This window comes from Mustela putorius, unplaced genomic scaffold (assembly GCF_011764305.1).
Source record: "Mustela putorius furo isolate JIRA1106 unplaced genomic scaffold, ASM1176430v1.1 tig00003845_pilon_pilon_pilon, whole genome shotgun sequence".
NCBI lineage: Eukaryota > Metazoa > Chordata > Mammalia > Carnivora > Mustelidae > Mustela > Mustela putorius.
Genome location: NW_025421998.1, coordinates 92,097,936 through 92,122,558, shown reverse-complemented (window position 1 = coordinate 92,122,558; position 24,623 = coordinate 92,097,936). Strand labels below are relative to the sequence as shown.

The 24,623-nt window shown below is 44.4% G+C and overlaps 1 protein-coding gene across 4 annotated transcripts in view; it reads right to left on the bottom strand.

The window, feature by feature from the left end:
* Positions 1 to 9,722, bottom strand: part of TTC26 (tetratricopeptide repeat domain 26) — a 46,636-nt gene extending 36,914 nt beyond the window's left edge. For 2 of the 4 annotated variants that reach the window (XM_013049950.2, XM_045063030.1), the window contains exons 1-4: positions 8,055 to 9,722; positions 7,424 to 7,561; positions 3,510 to 3,602; positions 760 to 874 (exon numbers count right to left, since the gene is read on the bottom strand). In XM_013049950.2, the coding sequence (XP_012905404.1) occupies positions 760 to 874; positions 3,510 to 3,602; positions 7,424 to 7,561; positions 8,055 to 8,057 (349 nt within the window). In that variant the 5' untranslated portion in view covers positions 8,058 to 9,722. Of the gene's footprint in view, positions 1 to 759; positions 875 to 3,509; positions 3,603 to 7,423; positions 7,562 to 7,760; positions 8,023 to 8,054 lie in introns of those variants that run through there. The other 2 variants (XM_004741673.3, XM_045063028.1) reach the window with 2 other exon arrangements.
* Positions 9,723 to 24,623: the final 14,901 nt, after the last annotated feature.

Here is a 24,623-nt window from a genome sequence, read left to right as displayed (position 1 = left end):
ACGACAACTAGTCTGGATTTTTCAAGCCGAAATTACTTGGTTTCTCATTCAGAAGCAGGGAAAACAGCTATAACATCCACATCCCTAGGGCTTAGACAGCTACCTCCAACTCCTACAACAGCATGAATATCCTACACCATGAGGGGGCCTAAGAAAGAGAACTTGCTCTTTTGCTTCTTTCATTCTGCTTATCTGCTGTAGCTTCTGGGAAGGCGGGGTGGGGACAGAAAGCAGCCCAGAGATTAACACTCTCTTTAAATGTAAAATCGCTCAGATTCAATGTTCTTTGAAGATTAAATCTATTTTTTAGTTTTTTTTTTTTTTAAGATTTTATTTATTTATTTGACAGAGAGATCACAAATAGGCAGAGAGACTGACAGAGAGAGAGATGAGGAGAAGCAGGCTCCCTGCTGAGCAGAGAGCCCTATGCGGGACTCGATCCCAGGCCCCTGGGATCATGACCTGAGCTGAAGGTAGAGGCTCAACCCACTGAGCCACCCAGGCGCCCCTATTTTTTAGTTTTTTAAAAAATTTTATTTTAAAGTAATTTCTACACCCAACATGGGGCTTGAACTTACAAACCCCAAGATCAAAAGTCACACGCTCTACCGAGTGAGCCAGCCAGGTGTCCCTATTTTCTAGTTTTCTAATTATACTGGTTTTTCCTCAGTAAAAAAAAGGAATTAAATATGTTTTAAAATCTCCGAAATAACTCATACCATTAGTGACAAATCCTGGATATTAAAGGGGCCATTTTACCTTTAAATCCAGCGGCTTCAGCTTGTTTATACATTCCAAGAAAAAAGTAGGTACAGGCTAGGTTCACCCAGACTTCAGGATTGCAATTTTCCTCTTTGGTCGCATTTTCATATTCCTGAAATATATATTAAGCAGGGATCTCACTTCCGCAGTAAAGCAATCAAGGACCCATTCCTCTATAATGGAACAGAATTTCTTACCGAGATTGGGCAACTTCACATTTAGGGAATCCTGTAAGCTCCACTATCCTGTACCTTTAAGGTTAAATACTAAAGTTACAAATCAATTCTACCCATGGTGGGTGGGGGAGTGGGGCTGTTGTCCACAAAACCTTTTTTTTTTTTTCTTAAGATTTACTTATTTATTTGAGAAAGAGAGAGAGAGAGCGCGCGCGCAATGCACACCCAGGGGGAAGGGCAAAAGGAGAAGAGAATCAAGCAGACAGCAAGCTGAGTGCAGACTTGGACGCTGGGCTCGATCTCACAACCCTGAGATCATGACCTGAAACACAGCCTGACCCTTAACTGACTGCGCCACCCAGGCACCTGTTTTCCACGCTGAACTTGTTCCCGCCCCCTCCTTTTAACAGTGATATGGGCTAATAAACTGCAGAAATGAAAAGTAACTGAAATATTTTATTTTTGCTAACTTAAAGAGATAAACAAGGGGTGCCTGAGTGGCTCAGTCAGTTAAACCTCCATTTTTGGTTTTGGGATGGAGCCCCGCATCTGTCTTTGAGCTCAGTATGGAGCCTGCTTAGGATTCTCTCTCCTTCTCCCTCTCCACCCCATCCCCTCAAATAAATAAATAAAATCTTAAAAAAAAAAAAAAAAAAAAAAGAGGGATGCCTGGGTGGCTCAGTCGTTAAGCGTCTGCCTTGGGCTGGGGTCATGACCCCAGGATCCTAGGATGGAGCCCCAGGTTGGGCTCCCGGCTCACAGGGAGTTTGCTTCCTTCTCCCTCTCCTCCCTGTTGGTGCTCTCTCTCGCTATTTCTCTCTCTCTCAGATCAATAAACAAAATCTTTACTTCTTTTTTTTTTTAAGATTTTATTTATTTATCAGAGAGAGGGGGGGAGAGAGTGAGCACAGGCAGACAGAATGGCAGGCAGAGGCAGAGGGAGAAGCAGGCTCCCTGCCGAGCAAGGAGCCTGATGTGGGACTCAATCCCAGGACCCTGGGATCATGTCCTGAGCCGAAGGCAGCTGCTTAACCAACTGAGCCACCCAGGCGTCCCACAAAATCTTTACTTCTTAAAGTTTTTAAAATATTTTATTTATTTATTTGACAAAGAGAGTGAGGGTGCAGGTAGAGGAAGAGGGAGAAGCAGGCTCCCTATGGAGCCAGGAGTCCCATGCGGGGCTCCATCCCAAGACCCTGGGACCATGACCTGAGCTGAAGGCAGACGCTTAAGTGACTGAGCCACCCAGGCACCCCATAAACAAAATCTTTAAAATCTTTAAAATCTTTAAAAAAATTTTTTTTAATTAAAGAAAAAAAGGAAAGCAGGATACCTCACAAGAAATGCAGAGGTTCAGTTAACTTAAAATCTAATAACCTTAATATACTACAAATATCACTTCATTCTAATTGTTTTCTGGCTTTATTTATTTGGCTTTACATTTTAAAAAGACATTTTCTTCCTGCCAAGAACACCTTCTGAGATTCCCTTTGTCAACTATGTTTTCCATATACTCTTATTATTTACCAGTCCATACCAAATAGCTTTGTTTCTTTTTCTTACTACATTGGGGCTCTCTCCTCTATATCTTTCACAAATTCTACCAGCTTCTATTCTGTCCTCACATCTTCTCTTTGCCCTCACAGATTTTGCTGTTTTTGCTCTTTGTCATACCTCCTCATTACGTGATCTTAGACACTTTCATTTTGGTTATGCATGCTCTATAAATATCCTTGGATTACAGTTGGGGGTAAGGATACGTGGAAATGTTTAAACAACTTCATCCATGCTTTAAAAACTGCTGGACAAAAGGGAACTATAATTTTTTTTTTTAAAGATTTTATTTATTTATTTGACAGAGAGAAATCACAAGTAGATGGAGAGGCAGGCAGAGAGAGAGGGAAGCAGGCTCCCTGCTGAGCAGAGAGCCCGATGCGGGACTCGATCCCAGGACCCTGAGATCATGACCTGAGCCGAAGGCAGCGGCTTAACCCACTGAGCCACCCAGGCGCCCCGGGAACTATAATTTTATCTAGATTCATATTCCTATAGGTTGCTCATTACATAGGTGCTGTTTACAACAACAAAGAAAAACAACTTTCAAAACTCAACTTGCACAAACATAAAGATAACATTTCCTATGCATAAAATTAATCAAGCAAAATGAAAATGAACTTCTTTTGAGAGAAGCATCATGGAAATTTTATCAAGAGGGTTTATTTCTATTCTTTTGAAAATTTCCCTAAGAAATGCTAATATATATATCATTAGTATATATCTAAAAGCAAAGAGTAAACAAGATATATAAGATATTGATATATATGTATATATCTATATATATATTTGAACTTATAGAGAAGATTTCTGAAGTAATACATCAAACAAGAGCCAGTGGTTGCCTCTGTTAACAAAGAAATAGGATTGTGGAAGGCAAAGAGGGGATGTTTTACTTTTTACTTTGTTTCCTTCTGCATTGTTTGAATTTTACCAGGAGCACGTATCATTATAATACAAAGCTTAATAACTTTCAAAATCCTTGTGTTGCATTTTTTTTTTTTTTTTTTAACTAACCTCCAAAGCTCTCTTGTAGTCACCCAGGTGAAAAGCACAGTATCCGATCCACAGGTTAGTATCCTCTTCTTGTTCCCCAACGTGACGTTTGAACTTCAGGTTAAAATTTCAGAAAGAAAGAGAGTGAGAGAGAGAGGAGGAAGAAAGAAAGAAAGAAGGGGGGGTAGAAAGGGAGGGCGGGAGGAAAGGAAGAAAGACAGAAAGAAAGAAGGAGGGAAGGAAAAAAGAAGGAAGGAGGGAGCGAGGACGGGAGGGAGGGAAAGACAGACAGACGTTGAATAAACCATCTATTTAAAAAACTGCTATGTTGGGGCACCCGGTTGGCTCAGTCAGTGGAGTGTGTGACTCTTGATCTTGGAGTTGTGAGCTTGCATCCCACACTGGGTGTAGAGATTACTTAAAAATAAAATTTTTAAAAAAATTAAAAACAAACAACACTACTATGTTAAACTACCAATAACAAATCAGCAAGGAAATTGCAAGTAACAGAAGTAAGACAATACTGTTTAATTAAGCCTATACCTAGGGAACTCAGCACCATTACTACCCCCCCCAAACTTTTTTTTAAGTAGACTCCACACGCAGTATGGAGCCCAACTTGAACTTACGGGGCTTGAAATCATGACCCTGCAATCAAGACCTGGCCTGAGATCGAGTCTGATGCTTAACTGACTGAGTCATCAGGCGCCCCAGCACAATTTCCTTCTAATTGTCACAGAAACGTTTATTTTTTTTTGAATGCTGCAAAAACTAACAGAATATACATTCCACTTATTCCAGGAAGTATCATCAAATGCTAGAAGAATGGCTGCTGCAGAGCAACTGAAACAGGCTATACTGAAACAATGTGTGTAACTGTACCGATGGTCTCAATTCTTTTCAATGTTAGGAATGAAAAGAATTTCAATGTTTGCTTTGTACATTACTCAAGAAAACTATAGCACAGACAGATTATTTCTTAGATATTCACAAGATGAAAAATCTAGTTCACTTAATATTTCCAGTTGAAAGAAACATATATTTTCAAATATTTCACCTTTGTTTTCCTGGATTAATGGACATCTTATTCCAGAAAGTATTTAAGAGTTATCCCCATAACAATTCCGGGGGCTATTAAGAAACTCAAGATTTATGCAAAGTTTCTGAAGGTTAGAGAGATTAAGCAATGAACTCAAGACCACCACAGCCAGGGAGGGCAGTAGCAGGGACCACCACAGTCCACTGACTCCATCACCTGTGTTCTCACCCTCCATGCTCTACTGCCTTCCAACGCACACATCAAACCTGTCCCATTAGCGCACACATACGGGTACCTTTCACTGAGAATAAGCCATTAAATCATTCTGTTACTCTTAAATAGGCTTACCAGGGCCTATAAGAATTAAGGATATTGAGAAGACTGGCCTCATTTATGTGCATTGTGAAAAAATATCCCAGCCAACGGAAGTCCTGTTTTGGAGGAAAGCGATGAGGCCTTGAAGGACGAGTTTGAACTCCCATGATAAGGTGAGAGTTTTCCATTCTACAGGCTGATACACAAAAAACTGGTTAAAAAGAAAATGAAGTGGGAGGGTGCCTAGGTGGCGCGGTTATTAAGCATCTGCCTTCAGCTCAGGTCATGAGCCCAGGGTCCTGGGATCGAGCCCCACATCGGGCTCCCTGCTTGGCAGGAAGCCTGCTTCTCCCTCTCCCACGCCCCCTGCTTGTGTTTCCTCTCTCACTCTCTCTCTCTCTGTCAAATAAATAAATAAAATCTTTAAAAAAAAATTAAATAGGGAGCGAACACCTATTTATAGAGCATTCCTACAGAACACTGGTGCCTTGACTGTTACAAGATGAAGACAACCATTAATACTTCCTGCTCTAGGATAAGAACTTACTCCTGAAGTTAACACCGTAACATTACAAGTCTTCCTTACACAAAACGCTGTGGATCTGAGGACAGTGCCTTAAGTCTGAAGAAATTCTTATTCGAAGTCTCCCTGAATTTGCTTCAGGAATTGCCTGGAACCACAGGAAAGCTCATGAGGCCCCCCTCCCCCAAAGCACAGCAGTACCCATTCCTATACACCATGGCTCTTTAACCACTCACCTAAGAATAAGCATAGAACAGAGCCTCCCTGATAACTTAAAAGCAGTGTGGGATTACACAGGAAGGAAAATGTGGTCATCATCTCAAAGACAAGAGAGAAGAGAAAGGGGACTGATACAAATTAGATATATAACGACCACTTAGTCCACTGATTTACAGAGCTAGAAGGTCTTTCCAAGTCAACTTCCCCACTTTATTTATTTCTTTAAGATTTTATTTATTTATTTCTTTATTTGAGAGAGTGAGGGAGCGTGCGCACGCGAGCATGAGTTGGGAGGGGGCAAAGGAGGGGAAAGAGGGAGTGGGAGAAGAAAACGCCCTGTCAGGCACGAAGTCCGACATGGGGCTCCATCGCAGGACCCTGAGATCATGACCTGAGCCAAAGGCAGACTCTTAACCGACTGAGCCACCCAGGTGCCCCCAACTTCCCCAATTTGAAGATGAGAATGCTGACACCAAAAAAGTCAAACAAAGTTCTCGATAGCAGAGCTAATGAGAAACAGAAGACTGTACATGGAAGACTGAGGAATATATAAAACTAATTAAAACAATTATTATTGATAGATTACAAGTACTGAAAGATTACATATAGCCAGAGTAGTGCTTTGGAGAAATGACTGGCACCACACAACCAGATTGTCCTGTCAAAACTCTTCTCTTCATTCCTTGGTGTGCCCCTTCATCCCCCAACAACGTGTGATTCCCACAAGGCAGCTTCTCAAAGCGTAGTATCCTTGGATCACCTACATCAGAAGCACTTGGGCCACTTGTCAAAAATGCAGGTTCCTGAGCACCACTGCAGACCGATTTGGAAAGAATGAGAATCCCTAAGGCAGGAGTCTGGGAATATACATTTTAATAAGCAGCCTAGGTGGTCCTGATGTGTATCAGAAGTTGAGAACTACTGCCATAGAGATTTGAAGTATTTTCTGAAGAAACAGTGCTCTAGACAAGAAGCATGAAGCATGGTGGTATTATATAAATGATCCAGACTTTATAACATATAATAGGAATAAACATAAGTTGGTCAGCACTCGGGATAGCATCAGTTCACTGCGCGAACTGATGCTATTTTAAATGTCCCGCCATAGTTTTAGCTGAATTCACCATAGTGGGACTAGAGGTAACCCAAAGTGTCCTTCAAGAAGTAGGTCTGTCTTCTTAGTTCATTTTATTTTTTTTCTTTAAAGATTTTATTTATTTATTTGACACAGAGAGAGAAATCACAAGTAGGCAGAGAGGCAGGCAGAGAGAGAGGAGGAAGCAGGCTCCCTGCTGAGCAGAGAGCCCGATGCGGGACTCGATCCCAGGACCCTGAGATCATGACCTGAGCCGAAGGCAGAGGCTTAACCCACTGAGCCACCCAGGCACCCCATCTTTTTTTTTTTTTTTTTAAGATTTTATTGACTTATTTATTTATTTATTTTATTTTTATTTTTTAAGATTTTATTTATTTATTTGACAGAGAGAGAAATCACAAGTAGGCGGAGAGTCAGGCAGAGAGAGAGAGAGAGAGAGAGAGAGAAGCAGGCTCCCGCTGAGCAAAGAGCCCGATGCGGGGCTCGATCCCAGGACACCGAGATCATGACCTGAGCCGAAGGCAGAGGCTTTAACCCACTGAGCCACCCAGGCGCCCCTTCTTAGTTCATCTTTAATCAGGTCTATCGTTAACACGGAATCAGCAGTCTGTGCCTGACTAAATTTACAGGAAGCCCCCCCCCCCCGGCCCCCTCCAAAGCGCCCACCTGTTCCAAGAGCACAACAAGCGGCATTCGCCCGAGCATTCACCCCCTTTTAAGAAGCAACCTTCTTTGCACATTACCTCCAGTAGGGTAATAGCTCCAGTGAAATCTCTTTGCGAAAGTAGTTCCTCTAGTTTCGGAATCTTCCTCCCTTTCTTCTTTCTTTTGTCGGTGTGCGGTAGGTCCCCGCCTACAGCCGGTTTGGCCCTTGAGAGCATCTGTGAAGGAAGCAACGAAGACAGCAGTGACATCGAACTCCGACCGTCAGTTTTAAACTTGGGGCGACAGCCCCAGAATCTGCAAGTCAAACTTTTACCAACGGAACCTCAGGGAAACCCGTTCAAGCTCTCGGGATCACGTATTTTACCGAAAAGGGCCGTCACCCTGCGCTTGAGCGGAACCCAACGGCTACCACACCTAATCTTCTTGATCAATTCATTCGCGCGGGCTAAGCGAGGCTTTCGCGCAGCTTCTGTCATCTCCGCCCTTCCTCGATCTGCTTTCCACCCCCGCGCGGAGACAGAGAAGCAGAGGGAAGAAAGCTGCGAGGTGTTTACAGTTGCATCCCGGTCTCCCGTGAGAACCGGCGTAAGGCGGGGAAAGCATCCTCCGCTGACACTCCTAGACTTCACCCAGACGTGTGCTGGGAACCTCCGATCTCCGGTCCTAGGTTCCACTCAAGGTTCTCCCTCACTGTTCAGAGCCACTAACCATCTTGGCGTTGGTTCGGGGAGCCCCTTCCCGGGACCGACAGACAGGAGAGGCCCAGCCTCAGCGCCTCAGGCAGGCACACAGCACTCTTCGTCTCCACGGCAACCCTGCGAGGGTGGGGTTTGGTTCGTCGACGAGAAGCACTCTCAGGAGAACCGGTGCCCGCGGCTATTTGGTTCCGCCCGACTCCGTCGCTGAAGCAGTGGAAGTTCTTCTCATGAAGGAGGAGAGGCGTCTTTCTGGGTTCTGGGAGGGAAAGTTTGTTTCTCTACTTACGGGTTTACTTTAAGAAAAAACGCATTCGAACGGCATTCCTTTTTTCAAATACGAGTTCCCGGGGAAAGTTATTTTGAAGGACCACTTCCGATTTGGACCGCGTTGGGCTCCATAGCAACACCCGGCGCTGACTGGCACGTGATCCTGGGCCTCGGGACTCAGAGAAGCTTAGAAAGTATCGCTGAACCGAGGAGTTGGCGTTTCTAGGCGGGAGTTCACCAAAATACAATTCCTTATCTACCTACGTAAACATAATAAGGAACTGTAGTAAATACATGTTGATTGGACGACTTAATTTATCGACTTTATTCCTGAACCGCGTTCATGCGGTTGCAGGAGGATGAAACCATCGCATCGTGTTATGTCAGCGCTGGAAGGAATCTTAAAGGACACGCAGTGCGAACTTTGTAACGCGCCCGAACGAGAGCTCGTCCACCCGACGGGCAGCAAGCCAGGAACAACGGACACGGAGCTTCTGCAGAAGTGAAGAAAGGCTATTTATTGATGGGGCGCCACCCCGGAGAAGGAGGGAATTGATGCTCAAAAGTCCCCAGCTCCACAGTGGCTTACAAGCAGGGGTTTTTCAAAGGGCGAGAATCCAGGGTAAGGGTCTCAGGGCCTTGGGTCATGGTGGTTGATTACGGGTTAGGCCAGCTATAATATTTCCCTTCTTGATCATCTTATCCCTTCTGGCGTCTCCCAGTCTGGTTTCGGTGTGATTGTAGCGAGGTGGTCGTTCTGCTTCAGGGGCCTGGTCGTTCTGCTTTAGGGGCTTGGAACTGCGAGACATTCTGAGCAGATTGCACTGGTGATGTCATCTCTAGAGTACAAAGGCGAAAGTTCTACATCCCGTAACTTCGGCTAAGCTGCAAATTATTGTTTTTCTTCTTGCATACATGTCACATTATGTTTGTTATCTCAGGCAGAACAGTATCCCACTGACCTTTTGGGAGGCAACTTTACATTATTTCCTGAGGCAATTTTACAGGTTTCTTTAACAGTGCCTAAGGACTACATGACTCTAGTCAGAGGCAGCTGGGAGCAATATGTCTGAACTGTAGGGTCTGTCAGCGCTTGCATCCCACGTTTCACCCTGAAAATTAGCAGACTAAGGAACTAACATCTGGAGTATTCTCCCAAGTGTATAGGTTGTTGTGGCATAGCTGAATTACATCACAGGCCACTCTATACAACTGGCCCTGTAGAGACTCCTATATACCGTAAGCTCAAAAAGGCCACATGGGGTTTCCTAGATTTTTTTGCATCCTCCTCATGCTCCAGCCCTTGTCTCCTACCACACATCACTTGGAGAATAAGTAAATGACTACATGCCATAATTCACTGATACATACACTCTTGTATAGGTCCTTATATTCAGAGATAGGAACATGCGTAGATTTAAGAAATGCACAAATTCACCAGCACTATACTTATATTTCTTTTGGTTCCAAATGTTAGAAATATGTCTACTTTTGGTTGATTTAAAGCAAAATTATTATTTTTTTAATTATTTTTTTAAAGAATTTATTTATTTTTTTGACAGACAAGAGATCACATGTAGGCAGAGAGGCAGGCAGAGAGAGAGGGGGAAGCAGGCTCCCTGCCCAGCAGAGGGCACGATGTGGGGCTTGATCCTAGAACCCTGGGATCATGACCTGAGCGGAAGACAGAGGCTTTAACCCGCTGAGCCACCCAGGTGCCCCTAAAGCAAAATTATTTTTAAGCTCTTCTTTAAAGAAGTCTACATATTTTTGTAATTGCTTTATTCCACTGTCATTCAAATATTGAACTCATCCTTTTAAAGCACATAATTCCCTGACTTTAAGCACAAATATTCCCTGCTTTTTGGAAGTTGAAGTTTGGCTCCTTTGCTTTTATGGAAAAGCTGCATTAGTAGTTGCTTTTGCCAACTGAAAGAAATCTGAAGAGTGTTTTCACTTTTACAAAGAAAAGGGGAACTAGCATGCAGCATTTATTTTGCATCTAGAGGGGCAGCTCACGCTTGAGCAGTGAAGAGTGGCACTGTCAGGCTCCTTTCCTGGGAACCACACTCAGCATCCCAGCAATAAGCCATCTGAGCTTTGAATTGTGTCTATAAGCATCTGTGCTTTATCTAGATTTATTCTGTGCATCTGTTGGCAAAGTATCAGAAAGGCCTGAGAGGTGATTATTTAGATCTGGCAGAACTCAAAATTTTCCCATATAAATTCATAGTAATTGCTTTTTTATATTTTAGATTTATTTATTTTAGAGGGAGAGACCCTGAGATCATGACCTGAGCCAAAGGCAGTGGCTTAACCCACTGAGCCACCCAGGCGCCCTAGCACTTTTTTTTTTAAAGTCTGTTTTCACCTTTTACTTTTTTAAAAAATTTAATTTATTTTATTTTTTAAAGATTTTATTCATTTATTTGACAGAGATCACAAGTAGGCAGAGAGAGAAGAAAGGAAGCAGGCTTCCCACTGAGCAGAGAGCCCAATGTGGGGCTTGATCCCAGAACCCTGGGATCATGACCTGAGCCGAAGGCAGAGGCCCCAACCCACTGAGCCACCCAGGTGCCCAGCCTTTTACTTTTTATTTTTAAATTAAACTCTGCACCTAACATGGGGCTTGAACTTATGACCCCAAGATCAAGAGCTGCATGCTCTAGCAACTGAGCCAGCCAGGCGCCCTTTCATGTAGCATGTTTTCAAGGCTCATCCATATTATAACATGTAGTAGTACTTCACTCCTCCTGACAGCTGAATAATATTCCTTTGTATGGACTTGCCACATTTGTTTAAGCCTTCATATTATTTCAAGCACATAACACATAGTAAAGGCTTAGAACCTGGTGGTCTTGTCACTCAGTGCCTTGGGATTCAGGGCATTGCCTCAGTCATGTTCCATCCCTGGTGGACTTGTACCCAAGGAAGAAGCCAGGCCATTAAAGGTACCCACATACAGCCTAGTGCTGGGCCTCTCTTTGCCTGCCATGCACAGTTCTGCCTTGAACTTCTGTACGTGGGTGTCAGAAACCTCAGGTTGACCCGTCCACCTGTACCTACAGCCCATCCCTCCCAGTTCAGGGAACTCCCCTCTGCTTGCTCCATACCTTTGCCCTCCCCTGTCTGGCTGACTAATGCCTCCCTTGACTTCCTACATCTCACAGAGAACATCTGTTTGCCATGGACTTTGGACATTCCACCTGACTCAGCCCTCTGATGTTTATGCACTTTTAATTTCTATGACTTAGCACAGCTGACTCATCGCTGCCTGGTGTATGTTTTGCTTCCCTCTCTGCTTGGTGTTCAAATGCTTCACGTAGCCTGATATCACGCTAATATGCCCCGGCAACTGCAGCTTTGCACTCTCCCCAGATTTAGTTCTTTGAAATGTTCACATCTACCCAGATCTTCCAGGAAGACAGCAGCAATAAACAAGTCAACAGACAAACAAAAAATCTCTCTCTCGGGCTACCTGAGTGATTTCTCACTCCCCCCCCCATCTCCTCCCAACTTCTTTCTTCTTTCCTGTCAATCCTCTAAAAAGAGCTATCTAGGGGTGCCTGGGTGGCTCAGTTGGTAGAGCGTCCAACTCTTGGTTTCTGCTCTGGTATCTGGGATCAAGCCCTGTACGGGCTCTGTACTTAGCATGGTCTACCAGAGATTCTCTCTCCCGCTCCCTCTGGCCTTCCACCCACTTGCACTCTAAATAAATAATCAAATAAATAAATCTTTAAACAACTAATAAAATGAGCTCTCTGTCTCTGTTTTTTTTAAAATAAAGATTTTTATTTATTTGACAGAGAGAGATCACAAGTAGGCAGAGAGAGAGAGAGAGAAGCAGGCTCCCCACAGAGCAAAGAGCCCGATGCGGGGCTCGACCCCAGGACACTGAGATCATGACCTGAGCCGAAGGCAGCGGCTTAATCCACTGAGCCACCCAGGCGCCCCTGTTTTTTTTTTTTTAGAGAGAGAGCATGCACTTGCAAGCTTGCAGGGAGGAAAGTGATAGCCCATGAAGAGTGATGTTGACATGCCTAAATTTTTGTGGCATACAATAGATAAAAGGATTGAAAGAGTCAGAAAAGTGGGGCACCTGGCTGGCTCGGCTGGTGAAGCATGTGACTCTTGATCTCAGGGTTGTGAGTTAGAGTCCCACGTTGAATGTAAAGATTAGTTAAATAAAAGATTACTTAAATAAAAGTAAAGATTACTTTAAATAAAATCTTTAAAAAAATTCAGAGAAATAGACATTCCAGAATAGATCCATTGTGTTAGGTCAGCAGAAGACCCAGCAGATGATTAGACTCAGAGGACATTGAGGTGGAATCCTATTTATCAGGGCTACTGGGAATGCACTGGTGAGAGGGACACTAACATCACTAAGAAGCTCAGTGGTGCTTTCCCCATAGGACATGAGTGATGGAAGGAGGGGCTGTTCTAGGACTTGGCTTACTGATAGTAATGGGGATGATATGACCTTGATATAAAATACCCCCACTTGATGGCCTTTAATGGCAGAAGCCAAAGGTTTATAAATTCAGAGTGGCATCCAGTGGCCCCGACTGGTGGAGAACTTCAGAGACTTTGAACAGAATGGAATTTCTGATGACAAGGATTAATAAGCAAGACAGGGAGGAAGACAGTCATCCCAATAAAAGGTAACAATTCCTTGCCCAGTTTCCATCCCTGAATGGTGTTCACACACAGGAGCCAGTGACTAAAGACGTGGCCCCATCCCCAGGGAGAAGAACCTATAAACACTATGGCAAGAATGAACTATAATCCAATCCTTCCCCAAAGAGATCTCAACATTTATGTGGGTGACAGAACACTGGGGGAGACTGTGAAGAGTGGAGGAACCCTGAAGTGACCTCCAAACTTTAAGACCAAAACATGAAGCAGGCAACCCCGTATGGTTCACAGAGTAGCATGCAGGCTAACTTGCAGACGAGGGGTCGGGCTGCTGGGGATCCGAGGCTGAGCAGCTGTTCTCTGTGAAGTTGAGGTTTAATTCACAGGTTTTATAAAGAGAGAGGATGTGAGGGAAAGCATAGCAGTAAGATCAAAGTGAATACATGAAGATGATTAACTGCTTACAGTAATTATGTTCCTGGCATCTTCTGCGCTTCAAGAGGGGGGAATTAGGTTATCGAAGTTCGTATCTCTGTTAGTGAGCTGGGGACCATGACAGATCTCCCAGTGCTCTCCGGCAGGATGTGATCACATAATGTACATCATTCTGTAGAGGGCCAGAAACAAGGGGTGCTGGAATGGCCATTGAACTGGCCTAGTTAAGATCACAGGCCACAGGTAGAGTCACTCTGGCCATAGCAGACACTGGGATGACTTTTTTTCCCCTTCTTTTTTAAAGATTTTATTTACTTGACAAAGATCACAAGTAGGCAGAGAGAAAGAGAGAAAGGGAAGCAGGCTCACCGCCGAGCAGAGAGCCCGATATGGGGCTCGATCTCAGGACCCTGAGATCATGATCTGAGCCCAAGGCAGAGGCTTAACCCACTGAGCCACCCAGGCGCCCAACACTGGGATGACTTTTGTGCACAAGATCAGAGGTCGACTGATACCTGGGGACCTCAAGGCCCCTCTGTTAGAATGGGAGCAAATGGATTCCTGAAAAGAACCAACTCGTGATGAGTCCTCTGGGCCCCTAGACTCATTGGTTGCCATTTCCCTCATCCCTAAATGTGTAGTTGGGATTGATATTCCTGGAAGTTGGACTAACCCTCACATTACTTCCTTGTCATGTAGCTTAAGAGTTATCACAGAAGGGAAGGTGAAGAGGAAGCAGCTGACACCACACCTCGCTCAACACCTCTCCCACACCAGGTTAATATGGTATCCACAAAATAGCCTGCATTCCAGGAGTGGGGGGCGGCAGAGATTAGGGCCACTCTTAAATATTGCTAAGACGAAGAAATGTTTTTGCTCTCTTATCTCTATTTAGCTGCCCAGTGTTGACCCTGCAGCAACCAGACGGACCCCAAAGAATGACTGCAGGCTACTGGGAGGAAGAAATCCCAGTCCATACCAGCTGTGCCAGGTGTGGGGTCTTAACTGGAGCAGAGCTTTGCAGCCTCAGATACATGGTTTGTGGCCATTGATATGGCAAATGTCTTCTTGCCATCCCATTCAGGGGAGAGGATCAGTAATAGTTCCTGTTCCCAGGACCCCTGGGTAGCTCAGTCAGTTAAGCTTCCAACTCCCTAGTTTCGGCTCAGGTTGTGATCTCAGGGTGGTGAGATCGAGCCCCTTGTGGGGCTCCGCACTCTGCATGGAGTCTGCTTGAAGATTCTCTCTCCTTCTGCCCCTCCCCCTGCTCACGTGTGTTCTCTCTCTCACTCAAATAAATAAATAACATATATATATTAAAAAAAAAAATAGTTCCCATTCCCTCAGAATGGATTAACAAGCATTTGCAGTTTGCCATGGAGCTGCGTTCACTCTTCAGACCTCTGTTGTGATACAGCCTGAAGAGAACTAGAGCATTTGGACTTCCCATGTAACATCATGTTGACAGATTACATAGATGATACCATGCTGCTCAGGCAGGATGATCCTACAAGATTTGGTGACCTGCCACTTCCCCAAAGATTCTAGAAGCCTGACGGTCAGCAGCATGCTGGGACATGTCCTAAGTCAAAGACAAGTTGCTGCCTCTCCTATCCCTTCCTGGAAGGGAGGAAGCCCAAAGCCTCTTAGGAATGTTTGGATTCTTGAGGAAACACGTTCCACACCTAAGAAAACTCTTGCTGCCCACATGCTGGGTTCCATGAAAAGCCGTTGGCTCTAAGTGGACCCAGAGCAGGAAGAAGCCCCACAGTAGATCCAGGCTGTGATACAAACATCTCTTCTATTTGAACTGTATCATCTACCATAGCCTGTAATGTTGGAGGGGTCCGTGATGGAGTAAGTGTGGCATTTATAAAGTCCCAGTAGAAGAATCACCAGGTAGAGCCCTTGGGTTATGGAACAAGCTCATACCAGCTGCGGTGAAGAATTACACTCCTTCAGAAAAGCAGCTCCTAGTTTGGCACTGGGCCCTGGAAGAGATAAGAAATGATCATGGGTTCAGAGGGCATTGTCACCAGCTAGGTCCTAATGGACACGACGAGTCATAAAGTCAGGCAGGCCTAGCATTGAAGCCATCATCAGAGAAAGCTGGCCTCTCTGGGACTGAGCTCAAGCAGGACCAGAGGGCACAGGCGAGCTGCATGAGTCCATAGCCCTCATAGCCCTCCTGTCCAGTTGCTCGCTGTGCCTGGCCCGGCACCCCACTCCTAGCTTACACCTGTGATCACATGAGGAGGTCCCACATAACCAGCTAAAGGAAGAGGGGAAAAGCCCAAGTTGGAGGTTATGAATGAATCATCTCAGGATTCAGTACAAGCTGGAAATGGTGGCTGTGGTGGTGTCTCGCTTTGGGGGAGGTCTTGAGAAATAGCGGTGAAGGAAATTCTCCCCAGGGGGAGGAGCTTTGAGATGTGCGCCTAGTCATTCACTTTGTGTGGCAGGAAAATAGCCCAAGGTTAGAACAGGTGTGTGGTCATGAGTCCACCCACCTGGCTGGTGGGTGGAGCATCACAATGAAAGACATTGAAGGGGTGCCTGGGTGGCTCAGTCCTTAAGCATCTGCCTGTGGCTTGGGTCATGATCTCAGGATCCTGGGATCGAGCCTGCATCAGGCTCTCTGCTCCGTGGGGAGTCTGCTTCCTCCTCTCCCAATCCCCCTGCTTGTGTTCCCTCTCTTGCTGTCAAATGAATAAAAAAAAGTCTTAAAAAAAAAAAAAGACAGACCTTGGAAAATCTGAGACAAGAAAATCTGGAATAGAGGTATGTGGATGAACATGTAGGAGTGGACACAAATGGGAAGTTGTTTGTATCACATGTTGAGGCCCATGGGTAAGTATCTATTACAGAAGATGGGCCAACTAGATAAAATTATTTGGCCAGTTAATCTAGGTAACCTTTTTCTGAGCCCCTCTACCCTCACTGTTGCATATTGGCCCCTGAACAGAGAAACCATGATGGCAGAGATGGAGATGATACAAAAACCTAACAGGATGGATGGTCATTTACCAAAATATAGCTACTGCTACCATTGAATGTCTAATCTGCCAGCTGTAAAAACCAATGTGAAGCTGTATTCCTTCAGGAAACCAAGAGGATGCTTGGTGACTGGCTGACTACATGGGGCCCCTTTTCTTCTGGAAGGTCCAGCTCTCACAGATATAGACACTCTTTCTAGGTATGTGGTTGCCTTTCCTGGCTGCAGGCACTCACCGGCAACATTCTCTGGGGGCTTAAATATCACCTGATCTACACACATGCAATCCCACATAGCTTCGCATCTGACCAGAGGACACTCTTCATGGCATAGGAGTTCGTGGAGTGGGCCCATGTACATGGAGTCCACTGGTCATATTACATCCCTTACCAACCCAGAAGCTGCTGGATAGATAAAGTATTGGAATGGCCAATTAAAGATGTAGTCACAGCTCCAGCTGCAATAATGACGTTTCCCCCAGGACATCATGGTGTGTGCCTTCCATCAGACAACTTAGTATGTTGCTGTGTTTTCAACAGAAAGAATGCATAGGTTGGGAAACAAGGAATGGAATCCATGAGTGGCCCCAGTTAGCATCATTCCAATGACCCAGTGGGCTTCTCTGTCCCTACAACTCTGGGTTCTGCAGAGTTAGAGGACTTGGTCGCCAAAAGGGGCACGTTCTTACCTGGGGCACAGCAAGTTCCCATTGGACTACAAGTTATGGCTGCTACCAAGCACTCTGGCCTCCTAACGGTCAGAGACTAGCAGGTAAAACAAAGAATCCCTGCCTCATCAGAGGTCATTGACCCCATCAGCGGGAGGCTGAGCAACCATTAGACAGTGGGAACAAAGAGGATTTTGTGGGGACTCTGATGAATTTTCTGGGTTCAATTGGCACTCGTTGGCCCACCTGTGACTGTGAATGAGGACAAAAATAGTAACTGTGGCCTGAGAAGGTGCTTGGACCCCTTAGGCACTGGGACTTGGGGTACTCGCCCAGGGAAGCTAAGGTGGGAGCGAAGGATGAGGAGAATTAGAATAGATAGTTGTGGAGAGCTATGATGAGGACCAGTTGTGGCCTTGTAGCCAACTACAGTGACAGAGGCTAGAGTTCATCCCATGAAATTCCCTCTTCTAAGTTCCCTCACTGGGAGGGTGGCCTCTGAGAGCCCTGAGAGAGATGTTCCCTGATAGGGACAGAGAAATAGATCCACGCAGTATGCAAGGTAGACTAGAGTGGACATGGTGTGTCACTCAGATGCCCCCATCAAGTCAGGGCTTGTTGCCCAACTGCCAGAAGATGTGTTTAACAGAAAGCCTCCAGTTTTAGCTCCTTCAGGATCTGCTCCAGGGTTTGAGCTCAAGTCATGCACTTTTCAGTGGCCCCTGGCCATGACTGAGCAGGATTGTGGTACAAGGCTGTAGGCTTCTCTGCCCAGTGCTAGACTCCTGCTCCCAGGCAGGCTGGCCAACTTTGTCAGGCCTGTATCCTTGGCTGACTGCTCTCTGGGACAAATTCTGCTTTTCCCCTTGACTTTCTCCAGGGTTACATCCCAGGGATCATCTGTACTCTTAATTCCTTATCAGTATCTTCCTTCTGGGAAACCCAAACTGTGACAGCACGCATTTTAAAATTTCCCCAGAAGTCTCCCTTGTCCCTTCTCATGATCCCTTATATTGTTTTTCATGGATTCAAATTCAGTAAAATTTTAGACCTCTCTTCCCAAACATTTGAGCCAAACCTACCTTCTCCATTCTTCCAAAATCTTCCTTCTCCATTCTCCTATATACCCACTGCAGCATTTAACCACTGATTCCCTTATGTTTTACTATTTTTTGTATCTTCCCAAATTCTTCCCAAATAAAAGTTCTGGGGGGACAGGAGAAATATATATATATATATATATATATATATATATATATATATAAAATTTAACTTCTGCATATTCAGAGTGACTACCTAACGTAGAGACCATATGGAAAATGCTATGTTGAACTTATTTGAAAATGAAATCCCAGGCCTGGGAACCTGTTAGAACTCAAATAAGGGGGGGCGCCTGGGTGGCTCAGTGGGCTAAGCCTTTGCCTTCAGCTCAAGTCATGATCTCAGGGTCCTGGGATCGAGCCCTGAATTGGGCTCTCTGCTCATCAGGGAGCCTGCTTCCCCCGCCCCCTGCCTGTTTCTATGCCTACTTGTGATTTCTCTGTCAAATTAAAAAAAAAAAAAAAAAAAGAACACAAATAAGGCCAAGTGGATTAAAGGCAATTATGGAAGTAATAGCTAAAGGGAACAAAAAGTCAGATTATCCTGTGAGGGCCGCATGTTTGGCTGACTTTCATGTCAAAGTATTCTATTCCTGAGAAACACTATTCATCTACCATGAATTACCAAGCAGAGTTTCTGTTGATCATTTTCAAGAATTTCTTCTTTTTAAGATTTTATTTATTTATGTAATCTTTACACCCATTGTGGGAATCAAACTCACCACCAGAGATCAAGAGTTGTGTGCTTGGCTCACACAGATGATATGAGAGTTTATGTGGAAAACCCAAATGAATCCACTTTAAAACTGCTAGAACTCATATAGAAATTCAGTAAAGTGTCAGGATATAAAATCAATGCACAGAAATCAATTGCATTTCTATATACCACCAACGAGACAGAAGAAAGAGAAATTAAGGAGTTGATGCCATTTACAGTTGTACCCAAAACCTTAGGGAATAAACCTAAGGAATAGGTTATAGGGAATAACCTATTAGGGAATAACCTTAGGAATAAACCTTAGGGAATAACCTTAGGAATAAACCTAACCAAAGAGGCATAAACCTCATAAACCTTAGGAATAAACCTTAGGGAATAACCTTAGGAATAAACCTAACCAAAGAGGCAAAGAATCTGTACTCAGAAAACTATAAAGTACTCATGAAAGAAATTGAGGAAGTCACAAAGAAATGGAAAAATGTTCCATGCTCATGGAATGGAAAAACAAATATTGTGAAAATGTCTATGCTACCTTAAGCAATCTACACATTTAATGCAATCCCTATCAAAATACAATCAATTTTTTTTCAAAGAAATGCAACAAATAATCCTAAAACATAAATGGAACCAGAAAAGACCCCGAATAGCCAGAGGAATGTTGAAAAAGAAAACCAAAGTTGGCAGCATCACAATTCCAGACTCCAAGCTCTATTGCAAAGCTGTAATCATCAAGACAGTATGGTACCGGAAAAACAGACACATGCATCAATGGAACAGAGTAGAGAGTCCAGAAATAGATCCTCAACTCTACAGTCAACTAATCTTTGACAAAGCTGGAAAGAATGTCTAATGGAAAAAAGACAGTCTCTTCAACAAATGGTGCTGGGAAAATTGGACATTCCCTTGCAAAAGAATGAAACTGGACCATTTCCTTACATCACACACAAAAATAGACTCTAAATGGATGAAAGACCTCAATGTGAGATAGGAATCCATCAAAATCCTTGAGGAGAACACAGGCAGCACAACCTCTTTGACCTCAGGCGCAGCAACTTCTTCCTAGAAACATCACCAAAGGCAAGGGAAACAAGGGCAAAATAAACTGTTGGGATTTCATCAAGATCAAAAGCTTTTCACATCAAAGGAAACAGTCAACAAAACCAAAAGACAACCAACAGAATGGGAGAAGATATTTGCAAATGACATATCAGATAAATGGCTAGTATTCGGAATCTACAAAGAACTTATCAAACTCAAAACCCAAAGAACAAATAATTCAATCAAGAAATGGGCAGAAGACATGAATAGACATTTCTGCAAAGAAGATACCCAAATGGCCAACAGACACATGAAAAAGTGCTCCACATCACTCGGCATCAGGGAAATACAAATCAAAACCACAGTGAGATATCACCTCACACCAGTCAGAAAGGCTAAAATTAACAAGTCAATAAATGACAGCTGTTGGCAAGGATGTGGAGAAAGAGGAACTCTCCTACACTGTTGGTGGGAATGCAAGCTGGTGCAGCCACCCTGAAAACAGTATGGAGGTTCTTCAAAAAGTTGAAAATAGAGTTACCCTACAACCCAGCAATCACACTACTGGGTATTTACCCTAAAGATTAAAATGTGGTGATACCCATACACAAAGATAAACTCAAAATGGATAAAAGACCTCAACATGAGACAGGAATCCATCAGAATCCTAGAGGAGAACATAAGCAGTAACCTCTTCGATATCAGCCACAGCAACTTCTTTCAAGATATGTCTCCATAGACAAAGGAAACAAAAGCGAAAATGAACTTTTGGGACTTTATCAAGATCAAAAGCTGCTGCACAGCAAAGGAAACAGTCAACAAAACAAAGAGGCAACCCACGGAATGGGAGAAGATATTTGCAAATGACAGTACAGACAAAAGGTTGATATTCAGGATCTATAAAGAATTATTCAAACTCAACACACACAAAACAGATAATCATATCAAAAAATGGGCAGAAGATACGAACAGACACTTCTCCAATGAAGACATACAAATGGCTATCAGACACATGAAAAAATGTTCATCATCACTAGCCATCAGGGAGATTCAAATTAAAACCACATTGAGATACCACCTTACACCAGTTAGAATGGCCAAAATTAGCAAGACAGAAAACAACATGTGTTGGAGAGGATGTGGAGAAAGAGGAACCGTCTTACACTGTTGGTGGGAATGCAAGTTGGTGCAGCCACTTTGGAGAACAGTGTGGAGATTCCTCAAGAAATTAAAAATAGAGCTTCCCTATGACCCTGCCATCGCACTACTGGGTATTTACCCCAAAGATACAAATGTTGTGAAAAGAAGGGCCATCTGTACCCCAATGTTTATAGCAGCAATGGCCATGGTTGCCAAACTGTGGAAAGAACCAAGATGCCCTTCAACAGACGAATGGATAAGGAAGATGTGGTCCATATACACTATGGAGTATTATGCCTCCATCAGAAAGGATGAATACCCAACTTTTGTAGCAACATGGACGGGACTGGAAGAGATTATGCTGAGTGAAATAAGTCAAGCAGAGAGAGTCAATTATCATATGGTTTCACTTATTTGTGGAGCATAACAAAAAGCATGGAGGACACGGGGAGTTAGAGAGAAGGGGGTTGGGGTAAATTGGAAGGCGAAGTGAACCATGAGAGACTATGGACTCTGAAAAACAACCTGAGGGTCTTGAAGGGGTGGGGGGTGGGAGGTTGGGGAAACCAGATGGAGGGTATTCGGGAGGGCACATACTGCATGGAGCACTGGGTGTGGTGCAAAAACAATGAATACTGTTACACTGAAAAGAAAATATGTACATAACTAAATTAATTAGTACTTATCATTGCGGTAAGGACAATAAAAGAGACAAACATGAAAAAAAAATGCAGTGATCCTAAGGGGCAGGTGTACCTGAATGTTTATAGCAGCAATGTCCACAATAGCCAAACTATGGAAAGAACCTAGATGTCCATCAACAGATGAATGGATAAAGAGGTGAGATATATCTATATCTATATCTATATCTATATCTATATCTATCTATGTGTATATATATATCAATCACACAATGGAATACTATGCAGCCATCAAAAATCTGAAATCCTGCCATTTACAATGACATGGATGGAACTAGAGGGTGTTATGCTAAGTGAAATAAGTCAATCAGAGAAGACAATTATCATATGATCTCCCTGTTATGAGGAATTTGAGAGGCAGGGCAGGTGGGTCGTGGGGGGTAGGGATGGAAAAATGAAATAAGATGGGATTGGAAGACTCTTAATCTCACGAAACAAACTGAGGATTGCTGGGGGTCAGGGGGAGGGATAGGGTGGCTGGGTGATGGACATTGGGGATGGTATTTGCTATGGTGAGTGCTGTGAATTGTGTTAAGTCTGATGAGTCACAGACCTGTACCCCTGAAGCAAATAATACATTATATGTTTAAAAAAAAAAAAAAAAGTGTTGCATGCTTGGGGTACCTTGGTGGCTCAGTCAGTTAAGCATCTGCCTTTGGCTCCGGTCATGAACCCAGGACAAGATCCAAGGCCCCATTGGTCTCCCTGCTCAGTGAGGAGTCTGCTTCTCCGTCTCCCTCTGACCCTCCTCCCCACTTGTACTCTCTGTCTCAAATAAATAAATAAAATATTAAAAGAAAAAAAGAAAAGAAAGTTGTATGTTCCTCCAACTGAGCCAGCCAGGCACTCCCATTTTTAAGAATTTCTAAGTTGACAATCAAATGTATCATTAAAAAAACACAACTATCTGATCAATGACCCATTTATTTTACCTGGGAGTGTTGGGAGGAAAACCTTTTTCTTCTTCCAACTTGGATAGGGTGGTTGGGGATCTGCAAATTAACTAACAATAGACAGATCAACAGGGAAAGGACGAGGTTTATTTTCACTTTGGGAGCTGGGAGGAGCTCCCAGTAATGGAAAAGTCCTGGAATAGCTGACGTTTATATACCTCAATTTATAGTTAATAAGTCAATTTATTTTAATTTTTAATAAGTTTAATAAGTAAGTTTAATAAACTTTAATAAGTTTAATAAGTCAATTTATTTAAGTCAATTTAATAAAAGAGTTTATTGGGGCGTCTGGGTGGCTCAGTGGGTTAAAGCCTCTGCCTTCGGCTCAGGTCATGATCCCAGGGTCCTGGGATGGAGCCCCACGACGGGCTCTCTGCTCCAAGGGGAGCCTGATTCCTCCTCTGTCTCTCTCTGCCCGCCACTTGTGATTTCTCTCTCTCTGTCAAATAAATAAAATCTTAAAAAAAAAAAAAAAATATATATATATATATATATATATATATATAAAAAAAAAAGAGTTTATTTTAGGGCTTCAATGGGAGAGTATAGAAAGTTCTATTGGGCTTTCTGATGCTAATGGAATGGGTCAGTCTGTCTCTTCCGGGCAGCTGAATTAGCAGGAAGCTCCCTTTGAAGGGGGTGAATGGTAGCGGTATCTTCGGGAGGCTCCGCTTTCAGATTAAGAGAATTTCAGATAAAATTTCTTTTTGCGTCTTCTGTAGCTCAAATGTCTTCTTTTTAAAATAATCTTTATCCCCATCCTGGGGGTCCAAGAGGGTCTCCGCAAGGGATAAGGCCTTGTCCAAATATCTGAAGAGAGAGAGACCTACCTGAGATCTTGGCATACGTCTAAGCACGCCTGTGACCGTTTGCTTTTGGGAATTAAGCGGTGCCTGCGGCCCCCCTGTTACCGATCCACGGCAGGCAAGAAAACATCAAGTGTCTCTTCTAAAAGCCCTTGAAAAGGCAAAAAACAAAAACAAAAACGAACGAGGAAGAGCACTCGTCGCTGTTCTTTAAGACGGCATGGTGCTGGGGGAGAAAGAGCACATAGGTCCTGGCTGGGTGGATCACGATCTGGGGTGTGGGGGCCCGATATGGGGAACCTCGGGTAGCCTGCAGGTTCCACCCTGATGGCTGTGTTTGCTCAGGTTACTTCCCCAAGTACAGATCGAGGATCGCAGCATTACTTCCCCAAGTACAGATCGAAGATCGCAGCATTACATCCCCAAGTACAGATCGAGGATCGCAGCATTACTTCCCCAAGTACAGATCGAGGATCGCAGCATTACTTCCCCAAGTACAGATCGAGGATCGCAGCATTACTTCCCCAAGTACAGATCGAGGATCGTAGCATCGAAGCTTTGGAGTCGTAGAGAAGATTGGCTTCTAACGGAGGTAGGGTGCCCAGCCCTGCGCGCTGCGTTCTGTGCTTTCCCGGAATGGGTGGGGTGGAGAACAGAAACCTCCTCAAGGGGGCTCCCAAGACGCGCGTCATTCGCCACTTGGGCTGGCTTATAAAAACTCCACCAGAGCCCCAGATCACTTTTAGTTTCTCTTCTTTCGGAAGAAGCCTCGCGGGCTCCAGCTGGGGAACGTCACCCTCGCGGAGCCCAGAAGCGATCGAGGGGTCGGTCAGTCGCGGCGGTGGCCCGCATATCGGCGCGCGCCGTCCACTCTCTTCGCATTCGGCGGCCGTCGCGGGTGACCTGCAGCCTGCCACCGGGCTCGGGTGGGTGAGTTCTGGCCTCTCGACCCCGGGCCGAGCAGGAAAGCGAAAGCGCCTGGTTCGGCTAACGGCGGCGAGGAGCGCGCGCTCGCTGGCCCGGGGCGCGCCCGCCCGAGCACCGCCCGCGCACCGCCCGCGCCCGCCCCCGGACTCCAGTAAGTTTCGATTCTCCCCGGAGCAGAGTCCGGCGTCTCGGCC